Here is a 22,802-nt window from a genome sequence, read left to right as displayed (position 1 = left end):
TTGTTTGCAGAAAAAAAGTGATGGGGATACATTTTAAAAACATTCCAAATTAAATACATTATCTTTAATTTACTTTCATTATTGGATTAGATGCTACTCACTAGCTAAAGAGGCGAGGTGGGGTTGGATGTGGAGTTCTTTTAACAGCACAGCAGCCGGGAGGTGGATAGTGAGATCACACCAGGCCTCCTCTGGCAGGAAGATGTAAGACCAGGCTGCTGAGCGAGCCCGGCGGTGGGGTGGCGTGGCTTGGAGAAGAACCTCTGCTGGCTGCGCTGTGGGGCTGCTGGATGTGATGGTGCCTGTGATTGGACAAATTGATCATTTACTGTATAAAAGGGAACTGATATAAGGATACACATTTCATCACCTGGAAAATATTGTCCCACTAGACAAAACAGAGTCCAAAGTAAATGAAAGCACCTAAAGGAGCAAAGTTGTGGAGTCCTTCAGCATTGTCTGGCTCTGAGGTCATCACTCTGGCTTTCAGGTTGCCATCTGTTGCCTTTCCAGGGCCTGAATCTAAGAACTTCATGATGGTGGACACCATGCTTCGGGCTGTGTTCACGATGGCCCGGGTGCTGGTAACCATGTTGTTACAGATCAACTGCACACCACCTGGTAAAAAACACATTCAGAAACCATGACTTGATATCGAATTTTCCAAAAACTGCTAGATTCCATGCGTACCTTAGTAAGTATCTAAATTGTTTGGCTTTGGTCAGCAGGATCACTCAAAAACTACTCTATGGATTTACATGAAACTTGGGTAGAGGATGTGTCGAGGCCCGGAACAGACCCCATTAGCTTTTTGTGGGGATCTTGATAAAAGAGAAAGATCCAGTATTCTATTTTTTACACTTTAACATTGTGAGATGGGTTGTTAATTTCTCAGGGAGTAATGGATGGATATTGGCTTAAAAGCATTAATAGCATTAATGAGTACAATTTGATGTGAATCCTAGATTTGGTGAACTTTAATTGTGGTTAAGAAGTTGGTTGAAGATGGTTTGACACATGCAAATGTACGCATGCATGCATACATGCATTCACGCACATGTAAGATGTTTTCCTATAAACAAGCAATCTTCTAATCTATTACCTGCTCACACACAACTGCAGGTCCCCCTGAACTCTGAAACATTCTTTGTCTTTGTTTTCATGCAGCTGAATTCAAGATTCAGGGTGCAAGATTCATTAAAGATTCATAAAACATAATTACTTAACTTCCTTGAGAAACAAACCCCTTAAATCACCTTGGTACATCATCAGACTTATAAGATTTAATGAGATCTTAATAGTCCAAACTGTACCACTGTAGTTGAGGTCAACAACAATATTCATTAGAGTTACAAATGTCTCATGACAGTCAAAGTGAAAATCAACTCAACTTGTTTGTCTGTTTCACAGTCAAGTCATGTCCCTCAGTAAACTCGAAGACAACACAACTTCTTCAGTCAAACGCTTTGTCCAAAGAAAGAGTGCACAAAAAAAACAAAATCCCTCCAGCTGTTGTGTCTCTTTATGTCTGTGACTTATTCTACAGATACACTGTAGTTCCACCACACACGTGCACTGCCCATACAGCCAGTGTGTCCAGCCTGTAAGAGTCTTTCCGAGCGAGTCTGACTGTTTGGCTGATGAACTGCTTCAATCAAGAAGAGTCGGGCCAGCGTAAAGGCCCCCACACACCGCCCAGACGTCTAACTGCCTTATCCGACCTCTCTCCAACCACTCTGTTGCCTCTTGTCTGACCCGTTCGGCAGAAAAGTTTCATTGAACACACCGCTTCCACGTGGTGCCAGCTCCACAGTAGCGTATATGTTCTACACTTGCCCGAGATGCAATAAGCGGATGCCTCTAGTGGACTAGAGGTTTATGCACGCAACTCTCTTTACTTTCAATCAGAACGAAACTTAACAATTTCAGACAAAAACAGCTGCATACTAAACATGCAGTGAGGCATTACCAAATGAACACAGATTACTTTGTCCTGAATGGACATAATAACAGCTAGTCTCATGCTAGTACTCCAAAGCGTGAAAACAAGAAATGACGGAATGGAGTGCGTAGAAAACCAATGCGCACACAGTATTCCGCCCCTCCCACACACCGCACTGATTCGCTAGCACACCGCCAATCAGAGAATCCAATAGCTCAGACGTCTGACAGCCCACCTCCTCAGGCTTTGCATGCTGAATCTGAGCAGACAACGTCCGAGCAGCTGTGAAAGCTTCCAACGCAGCTGAACACACCAAACATATTTGTTCCCGACCTCGTCCGAGTCTCCCCAAACGCTTCAGATGTCCAACGGTTGGGCCGGTGTGTTCCTGCCTAAAGTTTGATAATTGGGCTTGTTTTGACCTGTTAATGTCACCTTGGTTAAAGCCAAGTTGTCATAACACATTCATCATAAACAATGTGGAATAAAAATGTCATAATTGTGAACAATATCCAGATAAGATGGTTGATGATTATCCCATGAGCTATGGTATAATGTTGTATCTAGTGTTTTACATCTATGCCTCTGCACTAGTATATCATTTTGGGTTTTCGATTGTAATGGTATGATGGACCACCATTTATGGCACAATCTGACAGATTGAGAACAAGATGTTATTAGAACCATCTTGTACAGCATCACACGGAATAAACAAAAACACTATTATTTTTGTTGCACACTCTAAGTCTGAAGGTTGGCATACGTATGGTTGAAAAAAGAGCATAAATTCAGTGCTGGATATATACCCACCCATGTCATGGAAGGCCTTGAGAGCCTCGCTGGTATCCAACACACGCAGGATAAACCACAGAAGAGGCTCAGATAGCTGACAGGTGGACAGAGACCCCTACAAAATGCAAAATAAAATACACATATATTAAAGTTTTGTCATGAGTTATTATTTGTAGGAGTGCACCAACAGCATTTTATTCAAACCGAGTACGAGTATTTTCATTTGTGTACTTGCCGAAACCGAGTGCCAATGTCGATATTTCTACCACAAAAATTACTATTAGGTTGCAGATGCAATGAATTGGAAGACATGATTTATTTCTTCTCTGCTTGTTACAACAATGAATCTCTATCTACCATCTATCTCATCTACTATCTATCCATATCCATCCATCCATCCATCCTATATCTAACTATAGATGTATATAAGTAGACTGTCTCTGTCTCTGCAGACAGACCGGGGGGGGGGGGCACTCATCGGACCGGAGGCGGGCAGGCGGATGGATGCTGGCTCGTCACCCTCACCCGCTACAAAGCAGCTAACATTGAAAATTAGTATAGTGGCGCTGAGCTAGAATGAAAAAGTTAAAATAAATAAAATAGCTTTTTAAAAATGTTGCATCTTAACATAAAGAACTTAATATTCAAAAAAAATAACATCCTTGTTTCTGTATTGACCAAAAATCCAAGCGACTCTGGGGGAACATTCATTAGTTCTTAGAGAGCAACATGTGGAGTTCATTTTCTCTGTCTCAGGCTCACTCTTTCTGTCTTCTTCTCCTGTATCGCAATTAGTCAGCGGATTTCCTGATCTGCTAAACCAGAGGCACCAGTCAAACTAGAAGCACCCCGGCAAAATGTGAAATACTTCAATCATTTTTTGACTATAGATCCAGGTCCATATAGGATGGCGTCTGGGTCCGGACTTGGACCACGGTCTGCTTGTCCGAAATGACAACAAGAAATGCCAAGCTGCCCACTGATTGCAGTCTTCACTTTCATGTAATGTGAGGCCTAAAGCAATAAATTGGTATATGTGCGTGGCATCTGTGAATTTTTGTGAGTACGAGTATATGAACGCAGTATCGGCCAGATGCCAATGCCAGTTTAGGTATTGGTGCATCCATAATTATTTGTTAAAGACACATTTTAATGTCAATGCTAGGACACGACAGTCTGATGCTCACCTGTCTGCCCATGTAGCCACAGGCCATATACGTGAGGATAGGCTGCAGCATGACCTGGACTGAGGTGGCCCTCTTGCTGAGAGTGGTGAGGATGGTAAAGAGGCCATCTCCCACTGAGATGGCGTCCAGACCGCCATGAAAGTTTTCATGTTTGGTCAGGTGGAGACCGCTGGCTCCTGAGAAACAGAGAGAAGTGTCAGTTGGCAGCAGTAGAATGAGCTGAAACTTTGCTACACTCTTTTCATCTATTATCTGCTCAATCAAGGACTGAAAAATATGTTTGTTTTCCAGGAGTTAAACTCAAGATTGCAAGATAAATGTGTCATCATGCAACACAAGATTGTAAAAAAAAAAAATTTGTTTCAGTCCCCCTGCTAACCACACACTACCACTACCAATCACTTGAAACGTATTCCCTGTCATCAAGCTGGCCGTAATACATTAAATGAGATCTTAAAAACAAGCCCGAACTGCACCACTCAAGAACAATATTCATTATAATGGCGTTATGATGGCAAATGTGAGAAACAACACATGACCTGTTAAATTAATGGTAACACAATAAGCTAAATAGTTTATTTAATGTTAAAAAAAAAAGAAAAGAAAAAGAAAAAGGCTAAAATCTTTGATAAATCTCTGTGAAATCTTACCTATGATCATGGCCATGGCACTGCTGTTGCACTGGCCAAGTGCTGATAAGATCTGGCTCATAATTTGCTGATTGGCTAGCACCAGATCAGCCACACCTGCAGGGGGACTCTGACTGGACGTATATCCACCAGCCACACTTTCTTTGCTGCCACAGACCTTCTCCTCATCTGACACACTGCTATCAGCTGCTCCGCTGCCGGCCGGCTGCAGCCGCCCACTGAACTCTCTGTCCCCAGACAGAGGCAGCTGCACCAGCACATTGACTAGCTTGAGGAGGTCAAACATCAGCTGGTCACGTGTTGTCTCTCCACAGACAGCCTTTGCGTCCCCTGGCCGGATAATGTTGGCAAACAGACCACCAAAACAAGCCCGAGCTCCTACAGAGCTGTCCGAGCCACTGCGGGAAACCAGTTTGTCGGAGCAGGTGATGTAGTGGTGAACCAAGAACGTGATGGACTCGATGACGGAGGAGATGGTGGCCACAGACACCACCTCAAAGTTTTGCTCTAGAGTAAACTCTAGAAGCTTCACCTGGGCATCCAGGGGACCTTGGCCTGACTGGAATGGACCCCTAAAGGGTTAGAACAGACCATTAAGTCCAAAAGACCACATACTAAAATTCTCATTTTATGACAAAATTCATGATTTCTGATTATGGTGTAACATGCATGCATTATTGATTGAAAACACATTTCCTGACATACCTCTCAGTAGACAGAATGTGCATGAGTTTGAGCAGAAACTCGCTGAACATCTGAGGACAGCTAGATGAGAGGTGGACCTGCAGGCGACTCAAAAACTCATGCATTGCCTGCGTGGCAGTGGGTCCCACCTGAGAGCTGTGCTGGCTTGTTGCATTTGTGCTGGTGCCAGACAGGAAGCGCACCAGAACATGAACCAGGGTAGGATCAGATACCATCTGCTGTGCTGTGCTTTCCTGAGAGCTGATTCCATTGCTGGAGGCTGGAAGTTCAAGGACAGGTTTTATATAAATCATTGAACACCAGGCAATTGATAACTATTAACTATAGTATTATGAGGGAAAAATGTATTTAATTTAAAAATGGAAGTCAATACTGACTGTACTGACTATAACATCAGATCCTTTCGGTGAGTTTCATAAATATATCAAAAACGTTTATTTTTCTTTGCACTCCATATATTTTTTCTCTAATCGGTAGCTTTTGTTCCTTTTAAACATGAAAAACCATCACGACCCATTTTACTGTCATTTCAGGCCACCTTATATTGTCTTGAATAGATAAACCAGCCATTTGAAAGAGATAGCTTAATAATGCATATGGTACTGAAAACATGCATAATTATAGATATAAATATATTATTTAAATAAATGCAACTAGGTGGAGTTAACAGTAAAAAAAACACATTGTAAATACTGTGTCTACTTCCTTCTTTTATTTATCACTGAAGCTACTTACTGGTTACTCACTTGTTTGCCTATTTTGGTTGCATTTTAAATGATTCAAAAAAGAGCGAAAAAGTGCATTCAGACATGCAGTGACACCTGAAGCAGTATGTTTTGAATGTCAAATAAAAATATTTAGCCATATGATTACTGTGAGTCCAACACAATCCAGTGGGCGTTTGTGTCGTAAAATGATGAAATGAGACACTTAATTAGAGAGAGAGCGTTTGTATGTGTGTGTGTGTGTGTGTGTGCCACTGTCCAAAGCACCGAAATGGAGCTGACATAACATGTCACGGTTTCAAGATAGAGTGAAAGATGGAGACAGAGACAAAATAGTGTCTATGTATATTCAACTAATATTTGTATATTTGTATCCAAAAGCTTTAGAGAGAGTAAAAAGCTGGGTTCCACTCACTTCTCCCTGCTGATTTTAAGTGATTAGTCAATGCTTTGATTAATAACTATAAAATCAATATTTCTTCGTTGACAGTTTTGCTAAAGTTGATTTAGTTTTAACAGCTAGCACGTAGGTATTGCCCAATGTGCTCCAGGCAATGAGGATTTTTGATGCGCTCCTTTCTGTGACTTTTTCCCTCTGGCCTTCTAATTTCCAAATGATGCTCTAAATATACCAACAAGCTGTCTTTTGATCAACCTAGTACTGTGGATTTAATGACAAGGCTCTTTCATAAAACACTCAATGAAAAGAGATATTGTCTGTTTGAGTGGAAGGGTAACCAGTAAGAGTGGAGAGGACTGACCGCAGGCTGGCATGTTCGTCATCAGGGTGAGAGAGTGTAGCACCAGGCACCATGTTCTCAGGGAGGTGCTGGGGTACCATGCCAGCACTGTTAGAAAACTGCTGATGGATGCTGGAAACACACATACAAAGACAAAACATATACATGAAGATATAGAATTTAATCAGGAAAAAAAGTCATTGTGAATCTGCATGTAAAAGACCCAGCTTCTATAATTCTGTCAGAGGAGTTGTGAAAGAGACAGTATGGTGGAGTCCTTACCTTGGTTGAGCGGAATGGTGGGCACTCGACTGGCGTTAAACAGGAAGATGTCTGATCCACTCTCTTCACTGCCTCCAGAACATATGTTGAGACTGAGTGTTAACCACAGCTGCAGCAGGGACTCCAGCTGAGACAAAAGAAACATTTTTTTTTAATTCACCCTATTCTCTGTTACAAATGGCACAGAATTGAGGTTACATGGTAATACATGTGGAAGGTACTCAGTCTCCTATGAAATTTGTTATTATGACGCAGGCTTTGGACTCACATAACATTAACGTATTGTCTTTCTGTGACCTCAGTGGGTCTTTGTGGCATGACTGATTCCAGTTATTAATTGATTAAATAATCATAAAACTGCCTTGCACCAGTCAAGTTGCCTCTCCCAAGCTTTCAAGGCATTGAATAACGGCCAGAACATTTCCTTGCAGCACATAATGATGTCACACTGAAGTTAATCTATGACCCTTGGGATATAAGATGTCACGATATCACTGATGGCTATGTTGATCTGTAGGTGAAAATTATTTATAATTCAATTATTTATTTGAAAAAAGATTATTTATTCTTTTTTCAGTGGCATCAGGTTCGCAAGGGTCTCATGGACATACAGTAAGGTCAAAAAAGGCCACTAGTCGAAATACTTTGATTTTGCATTTGTTTCAAATGAAATTAAATGCTTTTTTCATGTTCAATAATAATAATAATATCGTCAACATTTGAGAGAAAAGTTTAATCTTTGAAAAATGTTGATGAAGTTAAGGATATCTTTCATAACTAACTATTTCTATTTCATTTGTCCTCCGTTTGCTTTAATGACAGACTGCACCCAAGCTCAAATGGACTCCAAACCTGTTGACCATGTTATCCAAGCATGATTTGACAGTGTTCAACAAAGCTTCTTGCGGTGCTACACAATGCTTGGCTTTCTCAGTCTTCAAGTGCCCCCATAAATGTTCTATGTGATTGATGTGTTTGAGTTTATCACCCTGCTGTGGTATGAATCGTTGGAGTGGAGAGTCATGTTGACTTAGACTGACTGGATTAAACTGTGTTTATTTCATCCTTTGATTTATGTGCCTCTACTGTGGTTGAGTGGGCAACGTAGTTGAATCATTTCATTACTGGTCTATTTACTGTCAATGCTTCCGATTTAATTGTGCTGTAGAGCCTGAGTTGACAGTGTGTTATTTCCTAAAAAACTGAATTGATGTACAAATTGCAGTTTGAGAGCAGATTATTATGACCTCGGCGTAAACTGCGAGAGCTCAAACTGTTTCTGCAGAGAGATAATGTGACCAGAAGCTGCTTTGTGGGTTGTATGACTCAGAATAGGCTGAAGTTTCCCTGCAACTGCAAAGGGAGGACATACTGGACCATATACTAAGATATTCATAAATTCAATTTACATTTTTCAACGATTAAACTTTTTACTGAAATTGTGTAGCTGACACTATCATTTGTAATCAAAAACAAAAAATATTGCATTTAAGCAAAAATAGAATACATTGTGCTAACTCATCCATTTCTCAGAAGCCAAGTTATTCCCAAGCTATATGAAAAGACATGAAAAACCATAGGAGATGAACTGACTAAAACATAGAGCCTTGCACTTACCATGGATAATTGAAATGAATATCAAAATACATGAATAGATAGATAACTTATCCTGCACTTTACATCCTGAATATGATGAGACTATTTCTGAAAATAGGCTGAGTACTAACACAAACACTATTTATTACTGAATTTATGTTTCTTTCAGGTTATATAGTGGCTACCAGCTGTTAGCTGACAAGACAATAGTGCACTTTTACTTTTAAAATCATTCTTATCGCATTTCATTATTTTACTAGTGCACTGCCCGTAGGAAGCATGTATTCCTATAGAAAAGTGGGAGGTTAAGTAGCTTTTTCATGGATGGCCAAATGAGGTTGTGTTTGAAGGTGGGACGTTGGGGATAAAATTGGCTGTTTTTGACTACTTTTTTATTTTTACCATTATATTTCACCTTAAAAACTATTTACCTTGCCTTGTTTAGTGTCATTATTTTCAGCACAACCTCACATGTGTGACTGTACAGTTACTGTTTCATTTTTAACATACTATATTAACACAAATTTACAAAGTTATATGTAACTATTTACATTTAAATGCAGGCAATGCCTCAGGCTCAGGGCTCCTCAGCTCATTCCTACCTGTTCCACATTCAGCAGTCTTCTCATTATTTTGGCTCACAACACAAAAAAAACGACTACACTACACACCATATAACATACTGACTATAAACTCCAAACACGCTATATGTCACAAAACTCTCAACTCTCAAATCTTGCGATCTCTGTCGCTGTATGTATCACCGCCAACGTCCCTCCCACAACTTCCCCTGTTCCTCAGCAACCAAACTTGCTGCTTGCGGACACTTTCACGACAAAAGCCCGTTTTTACCATTTCCTCCTGCACCAGACACAAAGCAAACGTGACAGCAATGTTCGCGGAAAAGCGTGGCGGACATTATTCACCCTAAGTCCGTAAGCAAAATAAATGCAATTTTCGATAATATTATAGCTTTTTTTGCACCTCACACAAAAAAAGCATGCCAAACCAAACCATCCAAAAACTGAGTTACGTATCAAACTGTGGGCTAACTTACTGTCTTTTACTACAAAAGCTTTACAAAGTAAGTTCACTTCTAATGTCCTTTCAATGAAGCTTGCTGTTATGCGCATTTTTACACATAAAACACGAAAGCAGCACTGTGCTAACCTGTACGTGATGGACCTGCAGCATGGAGAAGAGCTTGTTGAAGCAAGCACTCAGCATGGGGATGGATGAGGGCTGGATCATCAGGCCACTGCCTGGAGGAGAGCCCCCTCCATGGAGAGCTCTCAGCAGAGAGTCATCAGTCCCATTGGAGGCCTGGCTCACTGAAAGCCAGACAAAAAGCAAGTCTTAACTGCATGATAGACATAATCTGCCCATACAAACCATAACAGGCACAAAAAAGGAATATTATCTCTAGAGGTTGCTGGGCAGTCAACATCAATTGATAGGCAGCTGTTGTTTAAATCACCATGTCTTGCTTTCTTTGGTGTTGTGTGGTTACCTGTGGATGAGCTTGAAGTGAGGGCTTGTAGAATAGAGTCAGCCTGTAAAGTTGCCATCATTTTGAGCATCAGTTCAGCCTGCTGCTCAAGGCCAACTTCTAGTCGTGCATCCAGTGCTGAAAAAGACAGAGGCAAAAGATCAAGTTAGATGGAGAGACATCAAAAGGGTATTTAGAGACCTCAAGACCAGCCCTAAAATCCAGCTACTCACCCTGTGACACAGAGACTGACAGACCCTGTGACCCAGGCTTCTCAGCAGCAACTGGAGGTTTAGCCACTGGGATACCAACCCCTCCAATGTATGGGTTGTACCCATACGTGCCATAATCAGCACCCCAGTAGTCATACCAAGTGCTGCTTATAGGCTGAGAACAGATATGAGAGGGACAGTATGAGAAACATGACAGTTTAAAGTCTTACATTCACTCTACTGTTACTATCTACATTCACTTTCAAGTGTCCCTAAGTGTCAAGGAAAATGTTTTAAAACTACTGTTTTAGTTCTTTTAGTCACATTAATAAAACAATTCAGGCATATACAGCAATGTGCTAGTTCAGCTGGATGCTGTACAACAGATTATTACAAGCCAGTACAAAGTATGGAATGAGTAGGGAAATAATAAAAAGGTCATAGTAGGTTGTCATAATCAACATACCTTAAACACTTTGGCAGCAAGTGGATCTTTTTCCAAATCAATATCTAAAGGATCAATATCAACATCCATCAGGTCTTGTAGCAAGTCAAAGTCTATGTCTTTATCTTTTTCCAAAGATGACAGAGGTGGAGCACCTTTGAATAAATAAAACAGCTTTAATATTGCCAAGCAAGCAGACTAGGAAAACACAGAAGCAAGAGAAACTATTTCTTTAGCAAGATTAGCAATTTTAACACCAACTGTATAGCTATTAGCTTGTGTACTCCTATAATGGAAAGAAGAAAGACACAGTAATGATCAAAACCAGTGTTTTTGTATAGAGTCACAGTATAATAAGCAAAACAACAGAGTCTATTTTTTTCCCTAGTTTTATATTTCTTGGATGTAACTTAATAATAATTAATGATAATTATTAATCCCAAAGGAAATATTTCAAAGACCAGTTATCCAAAATTAAGCTCAATCTGCATGATGAAAGTCCCATTCCAGAAGGTGATACGGATTCAATATAACAAATTTAACCATCGTGTGGAGAAAAACATTATGCATGCAGCAATCTCAAAAATACAACCACACAAAATCTGATGAAAAAATGTGTCGATTCACATCACTATCTGTATGGTGTTGTGGCAAGTGTGGGGTATGGACAGGGCTAACGACACACTCTTGAATACCGAGCAGGTCCCGGTAGTACCTGCGATGATGTCAGGCACCAGGGCCTCGTCAATGCTTTCTACCAAGGGAACAGGTGCTGGCTGGGGCAGCGAGTCATCCGAATCAGCCCCCGCTGAAGAAGACGACGCCCCTGCCTCCTCACCCACTGTCACCTCGTCCATGATGTCCAAAGAGCCCGGAGACAGCAGTTCACCTAATAGGACAACAAAGTTCACTCTTAATTATACACACTTGCAATAGTTCACAACTGAAGTTTAAAGAGAAAAAAATCTGGAATCAAGGCCTCACATTAGACAACAGCAATAAGCAGCAGCCAGGGGAAAACCATTTTGTTGAAATATTTACAGCTTAGTAAGGATTCAAGCTTCATTGTCATCTATAAGATAAGGCACATCACTGTAAATGGCCCCACAGAAAGATATTATCACAGTATATTATTGCGATATGCTGAGAATTAGTATCAGAAGCAGTATCAAATGTTACAATATACTTAAATTTTTTCACAGATTTCAACTGAAAATCATGTCCCAAAAGTCATGAGATTTTGTCATCTAATAAGATTTTAATTTAGTCTACTCATTTCAATTCAGTCATTTTTATTTCAGCAAAATTAGATAGTTGATTGGCGGTTCCTGCTCATCAAGCTTATAGGAATCACTCCTAGAAGCTGCCTTTGCCCGCTTACCTGTACTCTGCCAATTTTAAGAAATTTAAGAAAATGACTAAAAACATGATTAGTATGTGGCAACAAGTTAAGAAATATCTCAAAGTAGTTGACTCGCTCTCATTATTTAGTCCAATATGGGGAAATGATCTCTTCCCCCCAAGAGGAGGTGAGGGTGGATTTAAAATTTGGGCTGAACAGGGGTTAGAAAAAACAGGAGATCTTTATAGGCCTGATGATAAACATCTGATGTCTTTTGATGAAATTGTTGCCATACACAGCATAGCTCGTAGTCAGTTCTTTAGATATTTACAACTGAGAGATTTTATTAGAACACAACAAAAACAGCCCTTGTCCATTCCTAGCCTATCAACACTTGAAGAAACGATGGTGAAAGACTGCCAGGGGAGAGGTTTGTTTTCCAAACAGTTAACACATGTTTAAGATTTCTGCAGTACAACTGGTTGATGCGTTCTTGTATAACTCCAGTCTAACTTAATAAATTCAACAGTGACATACCAGATGTTTGTATAAAATGTGATAAGTTTTTTCTCAAATAAAGAAATACTGGGAAGAAGTGAAACAGTGTATTGAGGAAATTTTAGAGATAAATGTACAGTTGGAACCAAAACTTTTTCTGTTTTGCATTTATCCAGCTAAGTGTAAAATAAGAAAGAAGCATAGAATATTTCTAGATATAGGCCTGCTGTTGGCAAAAAGAGTCATTGCAGTTGCTTGGAAAGAGGTAGATAGACCAAGGATAGGTAAATGGCTTTCAGAACTAACAACAACTCTGCCCTTAGGAAAGATTATGTATGCAATCAGGGGTAAGCAACCAATTTTTGATAACATCTGGGGCCCCTTGAGTAACTTTCTTACAAAGACTTGTCTCATTTGGTGGAACCATCTGGGGAGGACCCATAAGTGGCCCTCTGCAGTTCCTTTAGGAAATGATTATGGTTTGGTGTTGAATGACCACTATCTAATTTATGCAGTATAATGCTTACTTGTGAGTATGTGCAATGTGCGGTTGGTTTTGTACTTATTCCCTCCCTTCTTATTTACTATAATTTCCCTATGTATTACTTTTATTAATTTATTTGTTTATTCACTCTATTTTTTTTTTTTCTGTCATTCTGTTGTTGTCATGTCTTGGTCATGTTTGATGATCATGGGTTCTGCATGGTCTGGGGCAAGAGTTTTGAGTCCCAGTGTTTATATATGTATGTGTCACTATGTCTGGAAATAAATAAAGATATTGTTGGGGAAAAAAAAAAAAGCTAGGAATTTAGAGTTTGAGTTTTGATCTTTCGAGGTAGCTGTAGTCAAGTGGAGTGTTGAAACTGCAGAGTAGCAGAGTTAACAAAAATGGCAAAAGTTATTAGTCATTTCCGTAGCATATAAACAAGTGCATATGCCTGCAAATAAGCATTCACATGTTTATGCTATGCTCCATTGTATGCTGTCGATTAAAACCTGTAAAATGATCACGTTACTGTTTTTCTCTTTCTCTTTTTGGTGCAAGTTGTCACAGTTAATGTTCAATAAGCATACGTTCAAAAAAATACAATAAAATGGCGATATTTCAGTTGAAATGGGCTGGAGCCAAGTCTCCAGTTCATCCCAGGGCTGACATGCAGGGATAAATAGCCATTCATGCTCACATTCAAACCTCCCTTGTTAATCTAACTTGCATGTCTTTGGATTGTGGGAGCTCCACACCCGAGTCGGGTCTCAATCCCAGGACCTCTTGCTATGAGACAAACAGTGCTAACCACTGTGCCGCCATGCAAATTAGGTAAATCAGACTAATCCAGTGAAAAAGCTGATTCTAACCACTTGTCAGATCAAAACAGATGTGGTACTAAACCGTAAGCAATCTAAACATACCTGCCAAAATGTCCTGCAGCATACATGTAAGAGAATACTGTGCCCAGGCACCCCCCCAGGAGATGTCCCCCCTGTTGAAGTCAGTCCCCACCAGTAGGAGAAGCAGACGCTCAAGTTGCTGCTCAGACATCACCTCACACAGGTGGATTGTGGGTCTTGTGGCATTGGCTATCCTAGCAAGGACCTGAGGGGGTAAAAAAGAATTCACTTATGGGTATTTATAGATTACAGATTTTAAGACGTCCATATACAAGTATCAGATAAATACCTTGCAGACAAAGAGCAGTAGGTCAGCGTGGCAAGTGAAGTCCATGGAGAGTAGGAAGAGGGCTAGTTTCTGCACCACAGAGATGCAGCGTTCATGAGACAAGGTAAAGGGCAGAGGTTCTATTTCTGGGACATCTTTGGCTGTTGTGGACTCAGTATCCAATGTGGAGCGGGGCCATTCTGCTGTTCGCCGCAGACGGATCAGGTCTTTAAAATGCTGGAAGAGGGAGGGAGGGTAAACATGGAATTATGGGACATTCATTTACTGTGTTGAAGGAGCTATACACATTTCTTTTCCAATCTAGCACCACCCAATTTATACTCCACCAAATGCTATTTATTTAACAGCTACAGAAGCAAGTGTGCTAAAATCCTTGGTTGGTTGGAAGCAAAAACAATCAAATAACATGTGTAAAAAAACACACATTTTCAAAACACTGACATTCTGAATTTGAGAGCATGCAGCACATTTCAACTTCATTCAGAATCAGTAATACTTCATTGATCCCCGAGGGAAACTGCTTGGATTAGGTGAATGATTGAGTGCTCACCTTGGATGTAGCTTGTTTGAGCTTGGCCTGTTCAACAAGCAGTTTGTAGGAGGAGCCTTTGTTGCTCTGAATCTTCTCCTTCTCAATCTGCTCCACCAAAGCTTTCTGTTTTGCTTTCAACAGATTTAACTGCTACAGTAAAAAGGGCATGATTAATATAAGCACTGCAACAGCTCCAGACTACCTATTCAATGCATTAGCATCATGAGACCAGACTTGTATGCACATTTTCATGAATCATGCTGTATCTTACTATATAAAGAACACATTAATGATTATGGGTTTGAAGTTGTGTTGGTGTTGGATTGAGACACATTTACCTGCTTGTGGTGGACAAGCTGTTTTCGGATCTTGCGGGAGTAAAGTCGGTCTAGGCTGCTGCTGCCTTTAGCTGACCTGCTGGAGTTCTGAGCCTGAAGGCTGTTATTGATGAAGCTCCACTGAATACCTTAAGGACAAACCAACAGGAAAACTCACTCAGAGCTCCCAACTCTCATGCAATGAGCGAGAGATTCACACAATTGACCCTCTTCTCATGCCACATCTGTTTCTCATTCTGATCATCTCATCAAATTAGTAAGAAATAATTATATTTCTGAATTAATCATTCACTTTCCAAATTCAGCAGGTCTAGACCATACTCTTGAATTAATGTACACATCAAAATAGAGGATAAAATATAGAGATATCATTTTCTAATGACTTATTTGATTATATCAATCTAAATGTGGTATAATATCCCTCTGTGTTGGCACACATCATTGATTTTGAGCACAAACAGTGATGTTGCACAGTACACTCTACACATTTGGGGCCCTAGGTGAAAGTGGATGAATGGCACAAACAAAGGGCCTCAGGATTTTCACAGTTTCTCTGTGCATTCTGACTGTCATTAATAAAATGCACCTGTGTTCTTTGTCTGTAGTTTATGCCACCCTTAGTCATTTCCCCACAGCCATCATGGGCCAGTGTGCTCACAATACAGATATTAGCAAGCCCCTCACTCACATGGTGCCATAAATGTCAACTGTCTGCTACAGTGTAAACCAGGAGTTTTCGCAAACATAAGTCGAGTGTAACGACAAACTGCTGGTCGAGAGGTCAAGAGCTGTCAGTGAGGATGACAAGCACAGAGATGAGCTTTCTGACAGTTTGTGCAGAAGTTTACGGTTTTTGCAAACGGACTGTTGCATCAGCTGTTTGGGTGGATGGTATCATATAAAAGATCATATTTCTCCAATATTACCCATTAAAATCCTTCTCCTCATGACTATGAGCTCTTGAAGATATGACAGCAAGGCACTCATGACTATGAGCTCTTGAAGATATGACAGCAAGGCACCATTATATCTAAAAAAGATCTTTAGTACCCCATTTCTCTACTAGAACACTGAGCTCCTGGGATGCAGGTTACTTGTAGGGCTGAACCCAAATATTTGACTGTTCATTCACTGGGAAGGTATTCGGTTTTCAATTTTGGGATTTGGATACTGAGTCATTTTTTGCAACATATATATTATCAATGAAGGCAAACTGCAAAGTCACTGTTAATATGGACAAAAGGAGCAATTAATTTTCCCTTTCAGAGCTTCTGAAATGTATAAAACCTAAAATACTTTAAGGGAATTAAGTCTACAGAGCAGACACAAAGCTACCAAAAGAGGGAGAGGCGGGACAAGCCGGCCAGTGTGTGCGTGTGCCAAGAACATCTAGAAAAGAAAGATGGGCAGATCAAAGTATTGTGGGAGCGAACACATGTCCTTGTCTACTCTGAGGTTTCTGACTGATTAAAGGCAGATGTTTCTTGCTACGGTCACCAAGTGGTTGCTCATGTGGAAATATTGGGTGAATGTTAATTGGTATGGCCTAAATGTGGTCTATGAAAAACAGCATAAGACAGCTTGTTGAGAATTGATGGTAGTTCAAAATTCAGTTGATTTGAGTTGCAGTTCCATGTATGAAAATCTCACAATGAATTGACAAGAAAGTGACTGCCCTGTAGGAGAAAATTACTGATTACTCTCGCTCATGAGGTAGTGGTCAATTCTTGCATTTCACCATTTTTAAAACATTCTGAACATTTACATGCAACCTGAATGAGATCTGTGTAGTCCCAAGGAAAAGACATTTACGGTGGTGAGTGATAATTTGTCAGTGACATAATTACATCCTTTGAAACACTTTTTTTTCTACTTCAAGTACTAAATTCATGTAGTAGACAAAGGTATGTAAAGTTTAGGTCAGGTGAAAATGGAAATCACAGTATTTGATGGACAAGTGTCCAGTTCAAATACCTGTAAAGACTCTGTCCCGCTCTTTTCCTCCAAGGTGCTTCTTTCCACCTGATGCCTCATCTTCTATACTGGCTACATAGTCCAACAGCCTGGAAACCAACATTACTACCCAGCTGATCATGGGGATATCCAAAATACCTGAAAACAGACAGACAGACAGACAGACAGGTTGTTAGGACAATGATTGGTTTGGTTTCAATTAATTCCACTTATACCAACCTGGACCGTATTGGCTGAATGTCTTTGTAAATGTGCACATATATATTTACATTCAACTGTATGTGTAATGAGTCATTTCTGCTCCAGAAAATATCAGGACAGTTTTATGTGACCTACAGTTCATGTCAACCGACAGGAGAGCTTTGCAATTTACAATGCATTTTTGCAATCCTGCCATAGTGAAGGTTGCTTTACCTTCAGTCCTCCGCTGAGCTGCAGCTTGTGGCTGCTGCAATGGAGAAAGTAAGTTGTCCAGGAGGTTAAGGAGTCCCTCCAACACGCCGCTGTTACTCAAGGATCTTTGGCCAATGCAGGACAGGAGCATGAACACCCTGGGGAAAAAACAACATCGAAAATATTGCAGTAACACTCGGCAGTGTCTCAATATACACTTCGATGAGCTGTGCACCAGATATGTTTGTAGGACAAAGTAATACCACAAGACAAGAAATATAAAAGAGATTCCCTGTGTTACAGAATCTGTGCTAATTTAGCTCCCAAGCACACAAGTCAGTCAAACCAAATACTTACATAAGGCTGCAATTCTGCAGTTCTTGCCCTCTTGAATCTCAAGAAACTATGCAGTGGCTGAGCTAATGTACCAAGTAGTGCTGCAAATCTATAGTGACTTGTAGACTGCTCTGTTTGAACAACATCAAAAAAACACAGGTACACAGGTTCTTCTCTAACAAAATGTTTTCAGTCTGACCTTGAAACAGTTATTTCTGACACAAAAAGCTGATCTGCAGGGCATGGCAGTCACAGCTGCTCATATGCATAGAAATACAGTACATTTGAGTAAAAGTAGCACCAAAGTAAAGGGCTGTCTGAAATATAAAGTACACTTAAACTGATTTTTTTCTTTTACATGTCTAAAATACTTCCTGCTGGCCCCATATGCAATAGTACAAGGCTCTACTTCCACACCTGTACTATGCACTGCTTCTCTAAGAAAGCGGGAGTGAACTGTCCATCACCTACGGCAGGTAATACACTGCTTATGGATAAGTACCTCATAAAACCCCAATTCAAAAAACCCAACCTATCCCTTTAAATAATCATTGAAAAAGACCTTGTCAGGTAGTGCCTTCTGCCCTTCTAAGGATTGATCCAACATATTTTGTATTTGTCTCAAACACTGGTTTGTATTCCAGATAGGAAACTGATAGAAGGGCCAAGTGGATTACCAGATTGCTTTGGCAGGGAAAGAACTACCAGTTAGATGCTAGACCTAGGCCTGGATCTGGCACTCCTTTGACCCACTGGGGAGCCGACAAGACATGTTTTACTCCCAACAGGCTGGATGCAAATTTTAAAACACTGCAAACATGACATGTGAATATAAATTTGGATTTCTTTGAGGAATCGACTTTTAAAAGTTTCAAAGATTTCAGGGAGTAAAAGAGCTCTGTCACCCCGGAGGAGCTCGGAGTAGAGCTGCTGCTCCTCCACATCAAGAAGAGCCAGCTGAGGTGGTGTGGGCATCTGTATCGGATTACCCCTGGACGTCTTCCTCAGAAGGTGTTCCTGGCATGCCCCGCCAGGAGGAGACCCAGGACACGCTGGACTGACTATGTCGCTATGTGGCCTGGGAACGTCTTGGGATCCTCCCAGAAGAGCTGGAGGAAGTGTCTGGGGAGAGGGAAGTCTGGGTGTCCCTGCTCAGACAGCGGCCCCCGCGACCCGGCCCCAGATAAGCAGAAGAAGATGGATGGATTGCTGACCGAGCCGGCTAACTTCCGTTTTAGCGGCCGGCTAACTTTAACAGGGATAGAGTAATTTAATTGCGTGGCTCCAAATGTTCCAAATGCTATTGGACCAAATGGCTCAAGTTATAATAGTGATATTAGTCATTTTCGCAGCAGTTGTGATGCTCCAAAAAAATATATCCCCCGTTTTACAGATGCTTCTTTCATAGTGGGTTTATTGTTGTTTTCCTCTCTGTTTCCGCCGCATTTGTGACACTTACCACAAAATGTACTATAAAAATCACAGATGGGCTGCCTTGACTGCAGGGAAGTGGGAATGGGGTCAAGGGGCAATTTTTAGCAGGTTGACTGACATTACAAAAAAAACATAAACAAAAACCTTGTCAACCCACTAATTTTGGTGGAAAAGCAGTAGAGTGTGGCATAGTTTAACAATTGTATGCGAGTGAAAGCATGTTGAAGTTACTTCAACAAATATGCGCAAAAATGCTTAGACATGATTAGACAGCATCACTGAGGTGTGCCAATCACCGAAGCGAGTACATAAAAAAAAAAAAAAAACAAGTTCATCAACTCACTCTGCAGTTTTAAAACAGCCTCTAGATGTATGAAAGTAGACAAAGCAATTGGCATTTACATCACGTTTACATTGGTTTCATAGCTGGCCTGCATAAACAATATGACCTATGTGAGTGTACGTTCAGTATTGTCTGCTTAATGTATTACCAAGCAAGGGGAGGAAGCTTTTAGTTTCTATGCATCCCACCTATGGAACAAGCTTCCTCAGTACCTGAAACTAAAGCCCTTAAACTCTCATTAGAAACTTGGCGTAAAACAAGTTTATTGCAGCGTTCTAATAAGTATACACTAGCCTACATAACCACTTTTGAATCAGCAACCATGTATGTTGTTGCTTATCATTTTGTTGCATATAAATTAAAATTGATCCTGTTGAAACAGACAGCTGTGAAATGAAATTAACTAGTCTGATGCATTTTGTATTTTTTTTGTATGTTAATTTTTCCTTAATGTCATGACAAAACTGCCAGATGGATTTTTTTATATAGCTGATGATTTTAATCAAACAGATCTCTGATTCCACCAGCCTGTCCATTCTGTTGACATCTCAAATACATTTTTGAGTTACTTTCATAATCAGCACTTGGCAATAGTTGAACTGAACTTGTGGTAACCAAAAGGAATCATACCTGTCCTGAGGAAAGATGAGCAGTTGCTCTGAGTTGTAGAGCTCTTGCAATACATTGGATAGAAACTGGCCCCACCAGCGCTCGCCTCCACAGAGCTGCACCAACAGTAGACCAGCGTGAAGACGGATCTTAGGTGTACCACTGATGCAAAGATGTTTGAAGAGCTCCTCACATGCCTGGGCTTGGAAGGTACTCTGGAGCACGGATGGCACAGAGTGGCCTGGAAATATACAGGTACATAACTGAGTTAAAGGGATATTCCGGTGTAACATACCGTGACACCGAGTACGACGCCCCCTCCCATATTTCAAGGCATCAAACATTTGATATCGTTGCCGGCTTTGTCGGAAAAGATAAACAAAACTCACCACCTGAGAAGCCTCCTTGTTGTGGGGAAGCTCTGTGAGTTGATTACCGAGTGCAGTTGAGTCCCACAGTAATGATATTCACTGAGCTGCGGAACTCTACTGCGCTCGGTAATCGACTCACAGGGCTTCCACACAACGAGCCTGCAGCTGGAGAGGTGAGTTTTGTTTATCTTTTCCGACAAAGCCGGCGACAATATCAAATGTTTGATGCCTTGAAACATGTGCTGGGACCCTGTTTCTAATGTTGCTGAAGTTTGGTGCTGTTCTGAGCATTATTTGTGGCTCATTTACCGCAGTGTATTGTTGTTGTGTGGTCGTTTCTGAGGATGCTAAAACTATGTAAGCTAGCGGTCCGCAAACTTTATCTCTCGCGGGGATCGTACACGTTAGAACATGGATTAAACTTACACCGGAATATCCCTTTAAAAATGAATCAACAATTTTAACCAGGATGCTAATCCCATATCCGTTTTTCACCCTGTCACCTCCAAAAGTTATATATAATATAACTTGATGTACTGACACACCCAGTTATTCCTGTTTCCTGCTCACCATTGTTCGAGTGCAGCAGGCTGAGAAGTGTGTCCAACAGGTATCGGATGATGGTCCTCAGCTGCTCAGTTGAGGAGTTGTGGACCAGTTCCTGACTCTCTGGAGACCTAGCTGTAGGGAGCGACTTGCGGCTTGCGCCGAATGACACACGCAACCTCTGGACAGCATGGTGAGCCAGGTTGAGTTGCAGCTGCAACTGGATGCAGTCTTGGTATGCTGAGAAGACACGCTGGTCCTCCTCCACCACCTTATCTGGTTTTCGTAAGAAGTACTGGGCATTGTTAGCACTGTTGAGAGGGGGCAGGTCGATGTTCTGCAGAAGTGTCTCCAAGCGATGGCAAGCTAGATTGTACCTGGTAAACGAGAGCAGGAGAGCATCAAATGTAAATTAATAAACCCCTCAAAACGTTTTTTAAAAAGCTGTTCCTCATCATCGCTGTTCCTCTTTTGGCCACTTGAGGCTGGCTCCAAGTGTGAGCTAACCCCCACAAGAGGTCAAACTAAAATGATAAACTCTACAACATGTTTACAGTGTGTCACAAAAGGCATTGTATGTCTGTAGCAAACTTTCCTTCAAATCATATCAGGGCTTATGGGCACTCGGCTCTCAACAAGCACTTCATCCCTGCTCTCCTCCTCAGGATTTGTGCCAGAAAAATATGAATATGAAATGCTGCACATCGCATTTCGAACTCAAGTTGTTCATTGGGTACACTGATATAAATCTGAGGGCACGGTTTTATGACACGTTTAACTACTCCATCAGCAAACCGAAAGAGGAGGGCAGTTGATTTACATCCAGTCTTACCTGCACTGGATGTCCTCCTGCAGGGCTACCATCATTGTCAAATGCTGATCCACATCTGGCTGACTGGCTGCTTCGCTCTCTCCTCGCAGAGGATCATGCATTAACTTAAGCTCACTCTCCCAAGGCATGATGTAAGTGTGGCCGTAGTAGAAGCCCATTGGGATCTTTGCCCGTGCATTAGTGCTGCCGTAGCGTCCAATGACAGTGATCTAAGAATTGTAGGAAGCAAACAAGAATACATAATTGTGGTAAACTTCCAAAAACATGGAAACTCAAAAGGTGTTCAGGTGCCTTATTTATAAGAGGATCAACACCAAAATGTTGCTTACATACAAATGAGGAAATGAATGTACAGGGTATATACAGCAATTCTTAAGTTGAATTTAATACCATTTAATACTTTTTTCAATACCTTCACAATGTTTTTTAATACCAACACAACTTCGAGCTGCAACTGTAGTGGCAACCTTTCGAACTTCAGTGTTGGGGGTAATTAATCATAAAATAGTGGATTACTATCATTTTGTTACTTAACTTCTTGAGTGATTAAGTGTAGTAACACTTACAAATCAAATCAAGTATCTGTTATCACTGGATACTTTGTTACTTTTTTGCCTCAGTAAAAACACTGACCTTTACACAATTATTTGTTATTTAATATCAACCCAAGACAAAAAAATATTTCATTGTCATGTGTAGGAAGAAGCACACACTTCTCAAGAGCTACACTCCTTCTTTCATTATCATTCTACCTCAATGAAGACAAAATGAGAAATAAAAATCAGAAAAGTTTTACAAAGTTTAATTTTTT

The 22,802-nt window shown here is 40.7% G+C and overlaps 1 protein-coding gene across 5 annotated transcripts in view; it reads right to left on the bottom strand.

Annotated features, from left to right (window-relative positions):
• The window catches only part of birc6 (baculoviral IAP repeat containing 6), a 135,439-nt gene that overhangs the window by 50,302 nt on the left and 62,335 nt on the right, over positions 1-22,802 (bottom strand). For 4 of the 5 annotated variants that reach the window (XM_037122680.1, XM_037122682.1, XM_037122683.1 and 1 more), the window contains 22 exons: positions 21,992-22,200; positions 21,184-21,536; positions 20,264-20,483; positions 17,542-17,678; positions 17,128-17,265; positions 15,154-15,281; positions 14,834-14,965; positions 14,284-14,499; positions 14,016-14,199; positions 11,481-11,654; positions 10,787-10,920; positions 10,342-10,495; positions 10,130-10,246; positions 9,790-9,950; positions 7,024-7,150; positions 6,763-6,873; positions 5,277-5,535; positions 4,572-5,143; positions 3,922-4,097; positions 2,753-2,849; positions 424-618; positions 102-302 (listed from right to left, as the gene is read on the bottom strand). In XM_037122680.1, coding sequence (XP_036978575.1) covers positions 102-302; positions 424-618; positions 2,753-2,849; positions 3,922-4,097; positions 4,572-5,143; positions 5,277-5,535; positions 6,763-6,873; positions 7,024-7,150; positions 9,790-9,950; positions 10,130-10,246; positions 10,342-10,495; positions 10,787-10,920; positions 11,481-11,654; positions 14,016-14,199; positions 14,284-14,499; positions 14,834-14,965; positions 15,154-15,281; positions 17,128-17,265; positions 17,542-17,678; positions 20,264-20,483; positions 21,184-21,536; positions 21,992-22,200 — 4,195 coding nt within the window. The remainder of the gene's footprint in view (positions 1-101; positions 303-423; positions 619-2,752; positions 2,850-3,921; positions 4,098-4,571; positions 5,144-5,276; positions 5,536-6,762; positions 6,874-7,023; positions 7,151-9,789; positions 9,951-10,129; positions 10,247-10,341; positions 10,496-10,786; positions 10,921-11,480; positions 11,655-14,015; positions 14,200-14,283; positions 14,500-14,833; positions 14,966-15,153; positions 15,282-17,127; positions 17,266-17,541; positions 17,679-20,263; positions 20,484-21,183; positions 21,537-21,991; positions 22,201-22,802) is intronic. The other variant, XM_037122681.1, reaches the window with a different exon arrangement.

This window comes from Acanthopagrus latus, chromosome 15, assembly GCF_904848185.1.
Source record: "Acanthopagrus latus isolate v.2019 chromosome 15, fAcaLat1.1, whole genome shotgun sequence".
Taxonomy (NCBI): domain Eukaryota; kingdom Metazoa; phylum Chordata; class Actinopteri; order Spariformes; family Sparidae; genus Acanthopagrus; species Acanthopagrus latus.
This window is presented reverse-complemented; position numbering and strand designations above follow the sequence as displayed.